Source organism: Electrophorus electricus, chromosome 3 (assembly GCF_041902795.1).
Source record: "Electrophorus electricus isolate QZ-2024a chromosome 3, ASM4190279v1, whole genome shotgun sequence".
NCBI classification, from domain to species: domain Eukaryota; kingdom Metazoa; phylum Chordata; class Actinopteri; order Gymnotiformes; family Gymnotidae; genus Electrophorus; species Electrophorus electricus.
In genome coordinates this window covers 30,856,827-30,876,990 of record NC_137499.1, presented here as the reverse complement: position 1 = coordinate 30,876,990, position 20,164 = coordinate 30,856,827, and the positions used below count along the sequence as shown (strand labels likewise).

General features: G+C 38.7%; 2 protein-coding genes across 7 annotated transcripts in view; both read right to left on the bottom strand.

The window, feature by feature from the left end:
* Positions 1–939, bottom strand: part of LOC145643301 (uncharacterized) — a 10,243-nt gene extending 9,304 nt beyond the window's left edge. For all 3 annotated transcript variants that reach the window (XR_014122760.1, XM_081711060.1, XM_081711061.1), the window contains exon 1: positions 1–939. This exon is cut by the window's left edge. The gene's annotated coding sequence lies outside the window, so the exon portion shown is untranslated.
* Positions 940–1,384: 445 nt separating this feature from the next.
* Positions 1,385–20,052, bottom strand: LOC113575187 (ras-related protein Rab-37). Of its 4 annotated transcripts, XM_081711058.1 has the most exons (10): positions 19,748–20,045; positions 14,306–14,416; positions 11,152–11,262; positions 5,490–5,531; positions 4,778–4,844; positions 4,557–4,609; positions 4,320–4,385; positions 2,085–2,141; positions 1,872–1,948; positions 1,385–1,574 (listed from the first exon to the last, which is right to left on the bottom strand). In XM_081711058.1, exons 1-10 carry the CDS (start codon positions 19,898–19,900, stop codon positions 1,466–1,468), a joined length of 846 nt encoding a protein of 281 aa, XP_081567184.1. In that variant the 5' UTR covers positions 19,901–20,045; the 3' UTR covers positions 1,385–1,465. The 4 variants fall into 4 exon arrangements, with proteins under 4 accessions (XP_081567184.1, XP_026862345.1, XP_026862347.1 ...); XM_027006544.3 differs by lacking the exon at positions 11,152–11,262 and having other exon boundaries at positions 19,748–20,052; XM_027006546.3 differs by lacking the exons at positions 14,306–14,416; positions 19,748–20,045 and adding an exon at positions 12,016–12,608.
* Positions 20,053–20,164: the final 112 nt, after the last annotated feature.

Sequence of the window (20,164 nt, the reverse complement as noted above, 5' to 3'; positions counted from 1 at the left end):
TGTTTCATCATGACTTCTGGCCTTTCTGTGCCTGTAAGCAGAGATGTCCTTATTAATCCTTAAATTATACACAATCACCCAGCCTGATGATGGTTGGTAAAATGAGCAACCATTATATACTTTATTTTTCATTCTTTATTTGGATCCCCATTATCTTCCATATATGAGCAACTTTCTGTTTGTGTCAGAATCTGCAGATTATGAATGCTCATCCTCCAAATAAAATACAGAATCTATGCTTTCCTTATAGCTACCAATGTTTCACTCCAAATTTACTAGTTTTATACAGGTAGGCTTTTTTTTTTTTTTTTAATGTTTTGTGCAAATTGTGATAATCGTAGCATGACATCAGCTCCAGAACTGTGGAATTTGTATTGACTGCCCCGTGTCAGATGGAGAGGCTCAGGTATGGTGTAACCACACAAAACACTTAGTGTAGCAAGATTTTGTATAACATAATGTTCCTTATGGGGTAATACTAGTTGGACAATAAAGATCAACACTCATAAAACAGAATATAACAAGAAGTAACACAAACAATAATCCTCTACATTACAAAATAGATTTATACATTATGTATACAGTTACAAAGCACTTTGTCTTGGCACTTTGTGATCTCTGAAACAGAAAGTTATCAGTGTAACATCAAAAGCTAACCAGTAACAACTGAATTAGACCTGTGGCAGTAATCTAAAAATATTTTTCAAAATGCAATTCATTAACAAAAGCTGATAATATTCAGATCATTCTTCACAAATCCAATATACAAAGCAGATGGTCATACAGATTTGATTGAGTTACAATTATGAGCAAAACATGACAATACACACATCTGGTGTCTATGAAAGGTTTCCTGAAAAGTCATTTATACATGCCAAGAGAAAATAAATACAGTAACATTTGAGAGTACAGTTAAAATGGTATAAAAGTTCATGGTTTCGCAGACTCCAATGTACAAAATTAGTCAATCATGGGTTTTCTATATTAGTGGTTGAAAATTAGAAACAACATGTAGGACTCCAGTACTGATACCTTTAACACATCATGATTGTAAATCATGGTATCCTCACAAATTAACTAATTAACAGCATATTTCAGAGATTCTGCTTGCTTCAGGTCCTAAACCAAAAATAAAAAGTTACTCTTCTTGCTCATCCAGAATAAACTCCTTTACCTTACATTACAGGCAGAGAAGAAAGACAGTTTATAAAAATATGTACCAGACAGTAAAGGGGAGATGAGTTTAATGTCAGATACAAGCAACAAACACAGATTTCAAAACGTCTGCACCAATCTAAATTTACTTCCGCTTTTCTATTGTCATCAGTGCTTCCATTCACTCATTCCTTTGTTGGTGCCACTCTGAAACTTCCTTTTGGTCTTGGTGTGGGGTGTGTGTGTGTGTGTGTGTGTGTGTGTGTGTGTGTGTGTGTGTGTGTGTGTGTGTGTGTTTAGATGAGAGTGGTCACATGAGTCCACCGCAGCAAGTGGACTTCTCCTTCTGGGACTCAATGTAATCATGAATCTGGAACTTGGGTTCATGAGGCTGCTCTGCTGCTCTGTGCTTCAGCTCTCTGCATTAGAAATGCAGATAAGCAGGAAAGGATAAACAACTTGAAATCGCATAAAACTGCACATGTTCAATTAACATTTCAGCATTTTTTTCCACTTAAATGTTAAAAATTAATGACATTTAAAAATAAAAGTGAATTTTACATGTAAACTCTGCAAAATATGAGGAAAAAATGTATTTGTTTGATAAAGTTAGTAATGCTAAAACTATAGGAAACTTCAATAACTAGCTAAATATTTTACAATTACAAAAACAACAACAAAAGCAAACTTAGTGGTCTGTAAATGGAGCAATGTACCGTGCTATAGCATGGAAAGCGAGTTCTACATTCACACCAGTCTTGGCACTTGTCTCCATGAATGGAACTCCATATTCCTTGTTCAAAAATAACAGGAAAACATGGATTGTGTATAGCAAAGACAGTAAACAGTATTAGTCTTTGAACAGTATCTCTTAGTAGTTGTAGTTTCTAAAGGTATACGGAAACATGAAGGCCCTCAGGACAGCCTACCTTAGCCAGCTTCTGTCCGTCTTCATGCTTGATGACTCGCTCAGCTGCCATGTCTGACTGTAGGAGCGCAGGTATTGACGGTTATTCTGAGGTTACTACAAATCCTCTGCATTGATAATTCAGTGGTCACCAACCCTCATCCTAAAGATCTATATCTTGAAATTTAGTTCTTGGCTGGATCCAACAAGAGGTGATTAGGATGTTCAGTTGTATTAAATAAGCATTGAGACTAAATTCTTTAGAAAGATAAATCTCTAGGAACAGGGATACTGTCCACTGTTCTAGGTAATCAGTTACCAATCATAGAAGTCAGTATCCAAACACGTGAAAAAACACTGAATACTACTAATTCAATCATGACTAAACATGATGAAATTCATCAGAATTTCAGTACATGTCTGTTTAAGACTGATGGGAAAAAAGTGCCAGTCCAAGTTAGCTGGAAACTCTGGAAACTGGAAACCAAAATAATGTATGTCAAATTGTGCCAGTATCGAGGTTGTATCTTCCTTTTTTTATTACAAAACACTGCTCAAATATGTTCTCTGCTCAGTTAATAACATTAATAAATTGGCATTAGGGCTGCATGGTGTAGAAAAAAAACTATACTGTGATGATAATTTTTCATCTTCTGTTTGTGATAGGCCTTATATATTAACACACATGGTGAACCCTTACACTGAATTTAAAGCTTTGCTTTATATTCATCAGCAGACTCTTCTATAGGTCTATCAAACGTGGACACACATGTAGCAGAAATTACATCTCTCTGTCTTTTTATGAAAAGCATTTGTTTGTTTGGATCATGCAAATGCCATGATTCATCTAAAACACCCACAAATCACTTATTTGGAATGTGTTAAATTGGTCAAGGTAGTCTTAGCACTTTAAAAAAAAACAGGCTGTGATTTCTTAGATGGCTCATTTGCATATTGCAAACAACATATTGTGCAGCTGTAACTTTTAATTTCTGTGGAATTTTGCAATATTCAGTGTGCTGTTCCCAGGGAAGTAAACAGATTATCCCAGCAGTTACATTTCCATGAGTCCAATAATTCAAATACTACCAAATAATTCTGTTTTATAAACAATCTTAGAATTGTTGAACACTGCTATCACCATTACAAACTGGGAGGTAAGATGGTACCATAGTGCTACTGCAGATATACTGGATAATGTCAGTTTTACACACCATTACAGAACTACTGTATATAAATGCAACATTTCTGATTGCTAGGTCATGTTGGCACAGACCCTCTGTTACTGCTTTACAGGTCACAGCCAATGAACCTTTACATTTATCTACAATCTACCACGGACACACATATAGCCAAAACTACAACTTGATTTTCTCTGGATCCAACATCTGTTTACAGGCAACAGATATACTAGAAACACTAGTGAAGTGAAACTGACGCTTAGCATGTCTTACTTTTCTACACATTTCCCCGTTAGGGGGCACTGTTGCCGTAAAATGCACTAATAGGAGGCAACACCCTCGTAATTACAGTTATAAAAAAGCAGAAGTAAAAATTCTCAACTCATTGTTCAAATATAATTCTAATTAAAAGGAAGCAATGTGGAAACAATCCATGACCTGCTTTTACATTCAAATAATTAATGAAAGAAAAAAAAAACCACTTAGTTTGATTTGACTGCATATATGTTTTTTCCAAAGGCGTTCTTTCTTAAATCATGCAGTAGAGAAAAAAAATGCTGTATTTATGTGAACACCAAAATGTCATTAAGAATTTATGGATTAAACATGTTGACAGCTCCCATTATCACAAGCAAACAGCTGCAACGCAAAGTCCTTAGAACCTCTGATTCAAAAGTAAAATGCATGGAGAAAGGTCTTTGTAATTGCATTTTAGACTTTCATGAGTCTATACTGCACAGTCCAGACAAATTAGCCATCTGAAAAATTAAGTCTATTCTTTGAGCAAGGCTCAAGTTTCATGAACTATACAATTAAAAGGCCTGTATGGAAATAAATGGTAATTAAGGTATCTTAATATTTCACTAAAAGTGTGTAGATTCAGTTCAGTGTCTTGGTAGCTGCTTCCATTGGCTTTTTTAACTATTGACATTAAATCCCTTTCGAATTGGCGTTTGAGTCATAATTACATATTTTAAGCATGTTTAATGTGGGTCCACTTATAATTGTTTGTAGGTCTTTAAATTTCAGGGGATTGCTGATCTCTGTCTTTACTCCTCCCAGGAAGTCCCACTTACCTTGTTGCCAAGCAACATGATGACCACATCCTTCTGTGCATACTCATGAATTTCAGTCAGCCAAGCCTGCATGGTGACAGATGAAAAAGAGATGACATGAGAGCACTGAAATAAGAAAAAGAGTTGCCATTTGAAAATGAATGCTTGTCACAGATCAGTTGATTGGTGCTTGGGAAAAGAACATTGCTTTTCACTCAAACAAAACATAGGCAGAAAAGTAGTGCGTGCCAGCCTTACCCTGATGTTATCAAAGGACGACTTTCTTGTGATGTCATACAGAAGCAGGAGAGCTAAAAGGTACGAGAGAAGCAAATTCACCACAAATACCTCAAACCATACCTTTCAATCATTTCATTTTAGCACTCTAATAATCCATCACTGGTAACAAAATACAGTGAGAGCATCCCACCTCCCAAAAGAGATTTTTAAATATCAGAGATGAGCCATCGTGTGGTTACCCTGTGCATCTCGGTAGTATGCATGAGTGACACTGCGAAACCTCTCCTGACCTGCCGTATCCCAAATCTGTAAGAGACAGCATGAATGAGAAAAAAAATATTTCTTTGATGTCAATAAGAAACTCTTTAAATATACAGTATATTGAAAGTGCAATTTAATCCTTATGTCATGTAATTATGCAGATCAACATCTTTGGAATATGAATGGGCAGAAAAGCCTATATATAAACTATGAGATATACTTGGCATGTTGCTTTGGCTCTGTAGAGATTTCATAAAAAAGGAGAGAGAAAAGGTTGACTGAAATTGTGAAACCACCCTTCACACTATGCCAAAGATAGCCAATGTTATATAACTGCCAATTCACACTAATAACCTGAAGGTAGACATCCTGAGGAACAGACTATACAGCTGTGGACAGGTTTAAGAATGAGAATCCAGTACACAGAATTAGTACATCGTCCCGGCCGTCACAACTGGGCTCCCTTAGAATGAAATAACTAGCAAATCTGGTGAGCATTATAGAGATTGTGGTGAGCGTTTATAGAGAGCTGTCTGAAAAAGTCATTCCCTTCTTTCAAAACAAAAAAACCTTAAGACACTAAACAGGCTTCTCTCATCGTGTGGTATATGGAGTTGCAAGAAATCAGTAATTAGAGTTAATGGGTATGTGTAGTACAGTGCGAATAATGGAGAAAGGGGCATCACTGACCTGCAGTTTGACCTTCATGTTATCCACTGTTACCACCTTGTTCTGAGAAACCAAGAAAGAGGAGATGCATGAAAACATTAATGAAAAGAAACTGGACACAGCTTTGTTCAAGCACAATGTAAGGCTCCTGTTTGGCTATTTTGCATTCACAAGTATGCAAAACCTTTAACAGTTTATTACGTAGGGAAGGCACGCACGCAGGCACGCACGTACGCACGTGCACGCATGCACTCACCAGTTTATTCCTGCCAAAGTTTGAACCATATAAAGTGCTGCTCTCTGATCAGACTTAATTACACAGGGGAGAAGATGGCCATCAGAAATAACGGACCAGCTCCCTTTTAATTTCCTGGTGACATGTCTGGTTAGTATGTGGCATGCTTTTGTGAACAAAATGTTTCAAAATTACACCATCTGCCCTGAAAACATGACACTTAATAAATCATTTCACACATTACTGCCAAACAGCCCAGTGATCTTGACAAAAACACTTCAACAGCCACGAGATGTTACAGCCCCTACCAGAGATACACTGTTAGTGGTAATGATCAAAGTAAAACCATGAGTGTCTTGTCACCATGCAGATTCAGTAAGGTGATACAAACTACAAAACAAGTTCACTCACTTCATCAAAGTATCAACCAACTTCCTTGATTTGCCCTGCTGCACAGTAGAGATAGCCAGTGCATCTCAACTGAGACATGGTGATACTGCAAAAAATACACAACACGGACCTCAAATGGTAAGTGTGATAAATCCAGGGAGAGGCTTCTATTCCAGATGAGCCATATGTTATCTCTGTCTAAATGTTGTTCAGAGTAAAAATTGTTTGTTCACATAGGAAGGGTGCATTGTTTAGAGCGGGTTAAAAACTTGGTGTTCTCTTCAGAACGGTTTGAAATGCTCACCAGTGCATGACAGTCTATTGGAGGATATCTGTGCAGTCTTGATCCTCCTAAATTGGCTCTATTGTCATGTGATTAAAAAAACTGCTTAGTATAACTCCTACTCAGTCAGCTATGACTTTTATAAAACAAATTTTCTTTTTGAAAAACGAAAATAAAAAGGAAGTTCTTAATTGCATGGCATCTAAAACCACAATGAGACCGCTTGCTAGCAGGATGTGGTACTCACCAAAAGTGGGTGATGCACTTATTTTATACTTGTGCCTGATTGGTATAGTGTAGTGGGTAGCAATGCTGCCTCTCCTCTGGGGTTCAAACCCCATCTGGGCAAGTGCTCTATGATATACCAATAACAGTCCTTGTGCAAGTCTCCTAACACTATGCATGCGAAAATTGTCAGCCATCTTTTCCTTCATTCATCACTGGTCAGTAAATGACTATAGGCCCACTGCTGACAGGATGTTATTTGTGTGGCAACACAGCAGTGACACTAATGTGGTGGTAGATTGTCAGTGGGTGCTGTGCTCATGTGAGTGTATCAGACACAGTGGTGCTGCTGAAGTGTCAGTGTGTGGCCTACAAACCAAAAATATCCAGCCAACACTGGTCTCATGCACAGAAACTGACCATTAATGAGACATTGGAGGACAGCTAGCACAAATTCCATGGCATAGCAACAGATGAGAAATGGTTATTTAGAATCTGTCTAAATGCAATTCCAAACAACTGAAAGAAAATTGGTTCCATGAGGTTTCTGGTGTGACAATCATGTAGAGTTGTAAACTGTAAACTATCCTTTTATAGGCAGGGGAACATGCACTGTAATCATGCTCTCAATCGTGTCTCTAACTCTGTACTGCACTCACACACTAGTTTACTGCTCACACTTTACTACTTTTCTTGCACAGGAAGGCTGACCAGTCTCCCTTCTTAATCTTTACTGTCAAACAAACTGAAAGGTCAACGTGGATTTTTAATATAAACTGGACAGCATATAACCAAGACACCTGTTAGGACCACGCTTCACTCAGAAATGATTAAATTACTGCCTAATGTCAAAACATGGACTTAAAGCTGAGGTCCGGTGGACATTCATACACCCAGAGAGTCCATTTTAAAATCACAACCTGCCAACAATAAAATTACCTGTCTCAAAATCCAAAACATTTTATTAGTGTTCTAAAATGCTAGATTGTTAATTTTGCACAACCAGTTTTCTTTTGATCATATTTAAGTTAAATTTAAAGTGCAATCTACAATTTAAATTGTCCAGCCAAGCTTAACTACGGATGGACCTGCCCGAATATGAGTCCGATCTCTGCTGCAACACAAGTCAGAGAGGCCGAGGAGTGTGCATATTTAGCCAGCGAGACGTGAACCATGTCATCCAGGTCTAAATTGCCAGTCATGCAGCACAACCATCTAAAACAACACATCACACATCATATTGAATTCCATGGAAATGTAGCAAATTACATTGCCCTGGATTCCAGGGGAAGGACATCACATAGCACAATTGAAATTGGTTTTGAATATATGCATGTGTGTATGTGTGCATGTTATTTCTTTCAGTAATGAGGTTGTAGGATGAAGGTTCAGAAGGTTGATGTGCATGGAGGGCAAAAAATGACAAATTATTAAATATTTCTGCTATGGAATCAATCAAGATATACTTCAATATAAGTCCATCAATGCATTATTTAGATTTATAAGAATTTCTTGAACCATTTATTTAATGATTATTTGATGGATTTATCAAAGATATATTTACATATTTATTGAAGGAAATATTGATAGATTTCCTGAAGAATTTATTAGGAATGTAGACTTCTACTTGAGAATGAAAGGTGGGTCTGTTCAGGCTGCGCTGAGGCCTGGATGCTGGAAGCTTTATGCAAAGTTCCATTTTAAGGAAACTTTGCATGCTTGGAGATAGCTACAATGTTTAAGTCCAATATAAATCCAGTCAGTAGACATGACTCAAAACATTTAGTTTTGATACAAGTAGACAAAGACACCTGAGAAGATGAAATATTGCAGTTATACATAGAGTTAGTCACATCTCTTTCACATGTTCTTAACTAACATGTTTGTTAACTGTAACATTGGTCAGCAGCTTTGCTAGTGAGCCAACTATGTATGCCAGCTGAAACAAATGTAGACTACTGCTCTTTGCTCCTCACAACTAATCAAAACCATGATGCAATTTGTCCAAAGGCTTGGTGGTTGTTTGCAACCCACCATTAAACCACAGAAGAGGAAGAAGCGGAAGACAAATGAGTAGGAGGAGGTTTCTTTTGCAACCATCCCTGGCAGGGCCCGGGTCCCGTGTTTCTTTAACACAGAGTTCAGACCTGTTCCTCCAACCAAAATTATAACCATTATAACCATATTCTAGTTATTACAGAAATTGTAAAACTGTTCTCAAGGCAGTAGAGAAATACTTGCCCAACCCTCATTTTAAATGCCCAGTAAGTTGGGGGTTTTGATGTTGTTGCTGCTGCTGCTGTTTGAATTAGAGCCATGTTTTGCATATTACTGCCTGGCAACTAGCCACATGACTGGCCACACAGGTTATTATGACACTGAAATGAGGAGCATCAGAACTTCCATTGCTGCCTATATCTCTAGCACACATCAGAGTGAGGCTTCATCACATTAATTCTTCTTAACATTTCACCAGACATTAAAGGTAAATCCTACTTCCTACACTGTTAATGAGAATATTTTCTAAAATGTACACCTTTCTGCTCAAGATCTGTTCCAGCCTATCAATTAGTTGTAATGGATTTCCTTTTTTTCCCCCACCAATGATGGTGCATCAGACGGCCCTGCTCTCCCACCTCCCACACACCCACATGCTGAGTAACTGCTACAAGGAAGTGCTCCCAAAATAGTTCTGCCATGTTCCAGTGCACCACTGCTGCTTTGCCATTCAACCATTAGCAGTTAAAAAAAACAAACAAAAAAAAACCCCAGCCCAACTGCCTCCGCATTCTGCAAACAGGATGATAAACTAGTAGACCTACTTTGTAGATGAAGTCTGGGAACATTACATAGAACCAATCATGTTTATTTATACCATCCCAGATGATCTAGATGTGTTTAGTGTGTCCAGTGCAACCTGTGGAACTTCCTATGAGAAACCTCCAACTACTGAAATACATTTCCATGGCTACTCCCATGCTAACAACAATCTCTTTAAATAAGGGAAAAATTGAAATATTGGGATTAGATTTTAGCATAACAGCAGAGCCACGATGGGACATGCTATCAATTAAAATGGATATTCCACTATAAGCCTGGCTGCAGGGAGACAGTAGCTAAATGTTCACTAGGAAAATATGCCATTTTCCATAGAACCAACACTATATGGTGTTAATTGTTTAGTAAAACAAAATAAACATGAACATCTAATATACTTTTTTTAAAATGCATTACATGAACAAATTATAGTGATGCGATAAAAACAAAATATATTTCAGTGTTTCAGTTAGTGAAATACAAATGAACCACTGCTATGACATCAAATGTAACATCAAGGTTACAATATGATTTTCATTTGTTGTGAGATATGAAACTAATCCCCTTCCTCCATCTTCTCCTGCTAGGCCACTTCAATCTCTGTTCTACCTGTCCAACTGTTCCCCACTGCTCTATCACAAAATTAATCTTTACAACAGAAAAACACAGTCATCAATCTGATTCACAATACCAGTCATGCACGGTCATGTTTAAATGTAATTCTTCTCAGGTTTACCATCATTTCTGTACTGCCACTTTATCTCTCTCATGTCGCAGCTGTAGACCTTGTGTTTACTGTAAGGTCCTATTGTCATGTTATGCAATTGCCATGTTCAATGCTTTATTTGCAGTTGGAGTATTTACGCTCTACTGCCACACTCCCCCACCTCCTTATTTAGTAACCACAGATTTGCATTTACACCCTTCTCCTGCTTCCTATTCCTGCTACACTCTTTGTGTCTTGTCAGCACTGTGTAAATCACACCTGTATGCATGTAGTGCATCAGTGTGTACTACACATTGTATCTGGCAGTGATGACATTAAATATCTACTTGACTTCACTTGAAAGTCTTCAATCATCAGAATAGTAACTGATCCACAAAGCATAACTGCTCATCTGAACACTGCTAGATCAATCTTAGAAGAACGAAGTGCATAAAAAGATACCATCCATATATATATATATATCCATATATATCTGTTCAAAACCATAGTCTAATTGACAATCCTGTCAAAAATAAGGGAATTTAATGTGAGAGCTGCATGCTTTCAGAGACTCTTCCCTGGGACAGGTGCCCTGGGACAGGTGCCCTGGGACAGGTGCCCTGGGACAGGTGCCCTGGGACAGGTGCCCTGGGACAGGTGCCCTGGGACACACTGATGATTTAGACTGAAATGATGGTTTAGACTGAAATGTGAGTTGGTTTTAGGAAAACCTTTTATATTACCACTCATGGAGTTTTAAGTGGCCATGTATTTAATACATTTGCCAGACATTTTGTGCTCTCTGCACAAGCTGATCCCACATTTGTGAGAAGCAGAGACTCACAGTCCAAATAAAATGCAACAAGAATACCATCAGACCAGAGACCCCTGCAAGAGTGCAACAGTTACAGAGCTCCAGCATAGTCACTTGCCCAATAACACACTGAATGTGTGTGTTTGTGTGTGTGCGCATATATCAAGGGCACAGTGTGTGGTCAAACACTGGCTCTGTCTACTTCTTGCTCACCCTAAAGTCTATTCCCACGGTGGCAATGAAGTTGCCTCCCAGAAAGGCACCGTCTTTAAAGCGCACCAGGATGCATGTCTTCCCTACAGCCGAGTCTCCCAGCAGCATTACCTACACGTGTCAGGGTCAGAGAAAATCGTTAGCTCTACATTCATTTAATTCCTCCATAAAGTGCATTACACATCCCTTTACATCGAGTTTACTATAAACTAAATCTAAGACATCACGCACGTTCGGTTGTAGGTCATAGGAGACAGTGATTAATCTACCGGAATTTCCAGTGGCAAAACTGCATTTCACAGTGCACGTTTTGATTAGATAGTAGTTTTGCATATTAGTTCTGGTGCGCGTTTAGGCTCAGATATCAATTTTGACCATTGCAATCCAGCAGTGTCGTTTTAGAGGAATCTGATCTGCACATCTACAAATGTCCACAAAAAGTCCACATATGACAAAATGTATTTTCTCCAAAAAGCGATTTAGCATGTCTGCCGCTGTAACTCGTTACAGACTGCTTCAGAGGTAACATCAAGGTATCCCGTCCTCAGTAAAATGTTCTCGCCGTGAAATAAAAAGTTGCGGTCAAAATCAAATAAGATCTGATGCAACATAAACTAAGGAAAAACGTGTTGTTTCAATAGATAGTGAACTTTTGTCACAAGCAATCCTTGCGTCGATATCTATACAACTTATACAAGTTGTAAATCTGAGTATGATTGATAATGTATGATATCTAAAAAGTGTGCGATGATCCTTGCATAGATATCTCAGCGCTAAAGCTGGCTAACCACGATTTACAAAAATGTTTCTTTAAAAAGCGCACAAAATGATGATGATAATAATAATAATAATCTACATACATACCTTGAAAGAAATGTCAAAATATTCATTAACTGAAGCACATCTTTCGAGCACATTTCTTGACGTTCCATTTTTTCCCTCATTATCCGTCAATGACACCTTTTTAATAGACATTGTTGATAAAAATAACTATCAAGAATGTAGATCTGTATATATGTTCAGTATTTTTCCCCCCAAGACAACGATGACTGAATTCCAGCTGCCACATACAATGTCCCCATCAGCGATTACATACTGCTGCTAAATTACCCAAGAGCCCGGTTCAAGTAAACAGCAGCCCTAACGAGGACAATAGCATGTGTCTAGTTTCAAACTTCGACAGACATCCGTCACTTGAGAATGAAAAATTAAACCCTCCTGTAGACGACCATAAACAAAAATGCACAGGCACTTCTCCAATCCACCGGGTCGCGATTCCACCCCATCACTCCGGCGTTAAAGCAGTAAACAACGCTGTTACCATTTAGTTTCATAGATAACCATTATCAGAGCAGAATTGCGCTCTCATTATGGATCCAAAGCAAACAGCAGCCTCGCAAGCAACAGGCACTTGCTTGAGTCAGACACGACAGGTGGCGTGCTAGTCACTGATTGAAGAGAAGGAGGAGTTCGTCAAATGAAAAATGTCAAACGAACCGGGAAACGCTTACATGAAACGCGACGCGTACCAGAAGAGAACGTCAAATCCGGAAACATTCTGCAGCTATATATCATCCTTTGATTAATTTGTAAAGAAAACTGTTTGGTGTTCAGCATGCTGAATTATATACAACCATACAGGCAGATGCAGGTATACAGATTATTGTTGGTCTTTCTTTGGAGGGAGGAAATAAGAACTGTGTCCTAAAACATTACCTTTTATGTTCACCGACAGGATAGGCCTAGTAAAAAGTTACTTAATTTTTTTTAAAGTCTATAAAACTACCACTACTGTTCAGAACACGTCCATATCAGCCATGATTTACTAAGAGTTTGTCTCCCCCTTCTGTCCAAGAATTTGAACTATGCATGCCAAACCCATCCAGGCAGATATGAATTTCATTATAATCTTAAATAATATTCGCCTGACTCAGTGTCACACATTGTTGCTTTGATTTTGTAGCTGCTTCCAAAATCTGTATTCATGTAAGAACATCGACCAGGTCTGGGTTTCCCAAAAGCATCGTAACACAATGATCATGTTTAAGTGGTAGTGCAAGTATTACAATGAGCACACTGTCTCCCATCTAAGGTGATCTTAACACTACGATCCTTTTGGGAAACCAGGCCCAGTTCGGTAATTTTGCTATATCTTTTATAAATCTGATCGGTGCCTTTAAGAAGATCACATCATATTTGGCTGCAGGCACGCTTCAGTCTACACTGCCTTATTCGCCTTCTTGCTTCCAGAATATCTGTGTATGCGAACTGAGAGGGTATGTTGTCCCCGTCCTCTTTCTTGATGGTTTTCATATTTTCACACAGCAAATTAACTCACCATTCAAACCTTAAGATGTTTGCGGACATGAATATTAATCCAGCTCTCTAGACAGTTATCGGTATAGCCTACTGTTTATCACCAGAGAGTGTTATTACTAAAGCAGCCGGTTTATAAAATTACTGACAAAAAGTTTACAAAGATATTAAACAAATTAGGCAAGTTATGATTACAAAACCCATTTATCCTGCCATTTCTGCTGAGGGAATTATCCTCCACCTTAAAAAATGTGGGCGTCACCCGAGTCCCCACAACGCAAGATCCAAAACAACAATCGTGTGATCCAGCTGAGCGCAGATATCTGCTTCTGCAATTATAATCATTCAGTAGTAGCCTTATCATTTATCCTATTATCATAATCAGACACCCTGCTTTACCTCATCCCCCACCCCGCCCCAGGTCAGTTAGTGTTAGGAATATAAATAGACAATGACTGGCACTTAAAGCGACAATAAAAGCCCCATCACTAAATGGTGCCTCTTTCTCAGTATTATCACTATCTGGCAAATCATCAGAATGTTTTCAAGCCAATGCTAACAGAAGGCAATCACTGTAGGCATTATTCTGAATCTTATTGTAGTTTTCTGCAAAGTGATTACACACCATAGAATTTAGTTTAGGTGGCAGCTCTTTGGCATTACATAGCCACCTAAATTCTCCACTTAACGAACAAATACAAATAAACCCAGTAGTAAGAGCCAAAGGGAGTTTTCATCTTATCCATGATAGAGCTCATGCCCCATAGTGTGAAGTTATGACACCTAGTGGTGCTTGACTCTGAGGTCACAATGCTGCAGTGCTAGGATGGATACTCACTGTGAAGCCGATGCCAACTGTAGCAGAGAAGGAACCAGGAATGAATTTGCCCTGGTCAAACTGCACCAGCAGCGAAGTCTTCCCAACTCCACTGTCTCCAACTAATATGGTCTGTGCCAAACAAAAATCATCCAATCAGATGGACAATAGTATATGGACAGAGATGAATGGTAATAGGGTTGATTTTGACATAAAGGTCTTTGTGTTAGTAATGCTTAATTCTTGGCTAACATTAGGTGCTTGCAAAATAAAAATCAAATTATAGATTTTTTGTGAGGCAAAGGTGGTAGCCTGCAGCCATCTGCTGGAACTGTACAGAGGGTTGTTCTCTGAGACTTGTAATGAAAGGAATGAGATCTCAGGATGTCATCAACAAATTTGTTAAAGTCAGAATCATCAGCTTGTCACTTGATATAGAGCAAAAATTACAAGCTGATTTCCTTGTGGAACACATCATAAACAGAATGGGCATAATAAATTCTGAGTTTTGTGTCATGTTCCATAGCTCACATTTGTTAAACAAATGTTCTTTCTATTTTATTCTCTCTCTCTCTGTCTGTCTGTCTCTCTCATGGCACGGGCACCTCAGATAAGTATCACTCCCTATCACACCAGGTCACGTTCTAAGCTCGTCGGAAAGCACAAGCTCTACGTGGGTGGGCTCTGGCTTCTGTTGCCATGGTTATTCCGCCTGCAAACAGCCGCCGGGCTGCCGGAGCACACCACAATCTTCTACTGACATTTATCACCTCCGGCCAGTCAGCTCAGCTACGTGCAGCCTATCTGCCATCTCCACAATGCTTATTCCTCTCTTACAAGCCAAGATGCTTTCAGCTCTCAGATCTGAGATCTCCTCTAATCCCCAATGAGGAGTAGTTACATTTCTTCAGTTTCTCTCTCTCTCTATCTCTCTCTCTCGTCAGAGATTATGTTGTTTCTGGTGACGCTTCCTTTTTTTTCAAGGTGGTGTCATTTTATCCTGGGTGCAGTTCACAGATATTTGATGTGGCACGCTGGACTGTTAGAAATAGGGACAGCATCAGGGGTGGTGTCGTGAAAGTGTCTTCAAGGTTGGGAGTATAAAGCAGTAAACACTGGATGCAGGCATGTCACGACTGTATATGAAAACATCAAGTTCTTTTAAGCACCTCAGAGGCACCTTCACTGTCTATGTCACATAAAGTTGGTGCCAAGGTCAGTGTGGTCACAGGAGCCCACCACAAAACCACCAGCATCCACACTCGATTAATTTGTTATATCAAATTCAACTTTGATACCATTCATAACCCTTATCTTTCATGTAGCAGTTGGCAGAGAATGCAGGAAGAAAGCACTGGCTGGGGGAGGAGAGGGAGAAGTCGACTGTTACCATAGCAGCACATCAGACCTCCAGCACAGAGATTTCTTAATTTTAGCACTCCATCACATAAACTTAAGTGGGCTCACATGAACAGCTGATGGAAACCATTGCCCTCATGTTCCTCCCCCTATAGAAATTCCACATCTGGGAGTCGTTCTATTGTAGCTAATGTACATCTGTCTCCTGTGTAATCCCTGCAGACCTAATGAGTCATTAACATAGCACTGTTTGCAGAAATCACACAGAAGCTAAACAGAAGTGTTTAGTAAAAAGTGGTTTGATGAATGCTTTTTTAGACCACTTCCTGTGACCTCACCCTTAAGTTCATAGAGCTGCAATAACTCTTATGCTATAATGAAAATATCACTGGACTGCTGAATGAATTCCACAATCTGAGAGAGAGTAGAAAAGAGCAAAAGAACATCTTGGCCTTGAACTTTTTGGTTGTGCTCTAGCAGACACCAAGTAACCTATGGTCAATTTGATAAAAGCTATAGATGAATCTGTATTTTATTATTATATTTATTTTTCCTTTCAACAAAACCTTTTTACAAGACATTAAATGTTAAGACCAGCAATACACAGTAAGAACATATATATCCTTTTCTTAGTTTTACATGTAAATCAAGCAGACAAGTAGCACAATAGACATGGTGTCTGAGAAGATCCATAGAGAAAGCAAAACCTATATGAAAGCATACATAATACTCCACTGTGATGGATAAAGAGATCTCATCTGTCTGTAATATGTGCATCAACCCTTCCCATACATGTAGAATTAAAATGGATTAAGTAAAACAGAAATAACAGAAAAAGAAAGGAAGTGTCTGACAGTTCCTTGAGCTGATCATTTCATCACAACAACACAGTGTATCCATGCACAAGCATTAACTAATTAGAACTTTACATTATCATCTTGACTTTGGGGAGTCAATTATTGGAGAGACAAATATCCAGAGTGACTTGCAGCAGTACAAAAGATTAAGTCTAACAATGCCATCAAGTCACTACCAGAGTCATGAGTCAGCAAAGACTGGCAGCACTTGTAATTGTTAATTGTTAGGTGTTAGTTGTTGTTATTTTGTTTGTTTGTTTGTTTTTGTTAGTTGTTGTAAGTTGTTAGTTGTTGTTCTTGTTCTTCTGCTTCTTCTTCTTAAGAACATTCAATAGTGTTTTGTTGAATGCCTTTTGAAAAGAAGGGTCACCAGTCGTTCTTTGAAGACAACAAATGACTATCTGTTTAGACAGCAGGTCTAAATCTTGAGTTGATGTTTGTTGTCTTCGTCTCTAGAGTGGCGACTGGGCAAGCTGAGACAAACGCCTTCAGTTAGCAGAGAACTCAGTCAGGGTTTGTAAGCTAGTGTCAGGGTTTTGAACCTAATGCAGCATCGACATTAAGATGCCTGTGTAGGGAAGGTAGCAGTGGAGTGATGGTGGAAATCTTAGGAAGGTTGAAGATGTGGTGCTACAACATTCACTCTCAGCTGCACAGACTTACAGGCAGGCACAGGGAGCCATGCCCAGACACTGTGGCAGTGATCAGGGCTAGAAATGACAAGGGACTCGACCAACACCTGAACGGACTGCTGGAGCAAAAATGGTACCTCATGCGGTACAGGAGAAGGCTGCAACATTGAGTCAGGACTGCAACATGGTAAGAATAACACCTGGTCATCCCAAACCTCAACCAGGTTTTGGGCATTATTTGGAGTAGTCAGGAAGTTCTCAAAGGAAAGTCAGTCTTGCTAAGAATCAGTGGTCAGCTGCCATGCAGGCATTGATGTTGAGTCCTGACAATTGATGGATATTCAGTTACTGTGTGAACTAGCAAGTATAAGTAAATAATTTTACATTTCCACACATTTTGCAAATGTATTTGTGTCACATGTTATCATATACTAGATTGTACTAATTTCTGAACTGCACAAGTGATATGATTTGTGTTCCAGTATGCTTGTGTGCTGATATGATGGCAGGTACATTTTAGGAAAAACTCTGATTGTTATATACCAGATATCAAGGGTTCTGGAATAAACAAGTATTCTTTACAGTAAAAACTGTAATTATCAGATTTCATTTTGTTATCATAATTGTTTTCCTTTTACTTACCTACAGGTAACAGATATATCTAGTTAATGTCTAGTTTTTTAACTTGATGAGCAAAAGCCAGCTAAGATTAACAATCACTGACATGAATGTTATGCTATGCTATTCAATATGCTATTCAAGTACAAATGACTTAAGTACCTACTTTAGCATTCAGAAAAATAGGTGAGCATAAAAATATTTTGGATTTACCAACAAACTGAGCTACTTTCCTGTCAAATGTCCAGGCTCAAGGCTACAGTAACATTTTTGCTGTCTTATAAGTATGTGAATACAGAGCACTTGAAATAGAAAAAAGGCCAGTTTTTTCTAAACATGGAAAAATTAAATAAAGTAACAATTGTTTAAAAGGAAACACTTTGCAGATGGATTCCTTTGTGGCAGAGGGTTACCTTTTTGAGGAGCTATATAATCATGTTTTTTTTTCTTTTGTGTTTTATTCCAAACTGAAAAGGAAAAGTGGTGTTTAGGAATTTAAGATGGTTGTTCTTAAATAAAGTACACTTTTAAATGTGTATCTGAAATGTGTATATATTTTTCATAAATTCAATAATAACCTAAACAACTTCATACATCTTGGATGTGGCTATTAGCATGCTACAAATTTGGAGTGATAACCGTGTCACATTGCAATTCTTTGTATTACATTTAAAAATCAATTGAATTGACCCCCAGTATTGTGATATGTACTGTAATATTAATAAGAGATGTGATTCCCACCCCTTTTACAGGATCATTTTACAACAGGAAGCAGAAGAGTTCTCAGGTTAGAAGACCACATAATGCAACTACAATGTTCTGTGTGTGGTTTGAACAAGCAAGCAATTTATATTTCATTAAATAACCTCACAGTATCAGGCAATAGTTGAGATGAGCACCAATGTGGCTTCACTGACTCTGCACATTTTGCTTTCTGCTCAGCAATAAATTAAAGGTTCTGCTTGCAGTAAATGTTTACTGCTCTCTCTGTCCTCTATACATTCAAACTTTCTTCATCTAGGGGGCAGTGCCAGCAGCTAACCCATTATGCAGTATAAAATCTGCTTGAACTATCAAGAATCAGGACACTGGGCTGGCATCTTCATTGTACCTGACAATGCAAATTTTCATTTTTCAGCTCTTCTCACCACACCATCACACTAATTAAATTTCATGTATTAGACAAGAGGGTTTCATTTGTGAACATCAAATGAGATTGTTTGCATGTGTATGTTTGAAAAAAAAAAAAAAAGATGTCACCTTCATGTGAACATGGCTAAAAGAAAATCTCACCTGGCATGAGTCACTGAACCACCGCCAAGTTGCATCTAACTGAGAATAAAGTGAATGAGTCACTGTTCTCGTCCAAAAGCACAACATAATGCTCCTAAGACAGTATGATGCTCTCACTTGCCGGCACTAAACACTGCTGGCTCCTTACCCCTATGTGGTAGGATCTGGGCTGGTAACTGAGTTACACCACCACCCCCACCAAAAAAAAAAAAAAAACAACCCACAAGATGGAACATATGAGCAATCTGCTCCACCTGGTAGAACTACACCTTTTTGTTCTGGTAAAAAGGCACAGCACAATGGCAACCACTGTGAAGTTGTGTATGAGTGGTGCTTCCTCATTTCCTGTCCAGGGTTCTGAGCCTGCCAGCTGACTACTGTGAGGGCTCTGTCCAGTCAGGACTTTGAGAGTGGAAAATGGCAGATGGAGGTAAACAGGATTAATCCCAAATTAATCCCTTCACACAGCCATTCATTAAAACCACCTTATTTATTCTTTACTGGTGAGATGCAAAAGATCATTCCCATATGTCTACTAAGGTGAAAGTTGGTGTTTGTGAAGTTGTGAGTTCATTCTCAACCTTGTTTAACAACAGCTAAAACTTAAATTAGACTTAAATTACACAGAATTAACTTATATATGAATATTAACATACACGTAAATTGTATACTGGTTAAATAATATATCCATAACAGTTACTGACCTTATGCGTGAGGTCTTCGTCGTAGGTGAAAGGGGTTGTGGAGTGGGTCTGATTGTCTTCTGTGTCTGTGTCCATAACGGATGACCCATAAGCACTGTCAGGATTAGGTGTCTCTCCATGGTCTGCTGTCTCAAATTCCGCGGTGAAGTCCATCGTTTCTGGTCGTTCATGTGAAGTGTTTCTTTTAGTGACTAACCGGGCTTTGATAGTCTCTGTGGCAAGTTTGTTCCTCCTCCGCTCACTATCGCACGTTCTTGCTCTTTAGCGATGTCACTCCGCCCCCCCGTTAGTCCCGTTCCTTATCTTTTCCACTTCCAAGCGATGCGCATGGCAGGAATTAGAAATGAGAGTTCGCACAGGTTCTATATTATTTTCAAAAGAGACTACCACCCGACACAAGAGCACGGGGTGAAGATG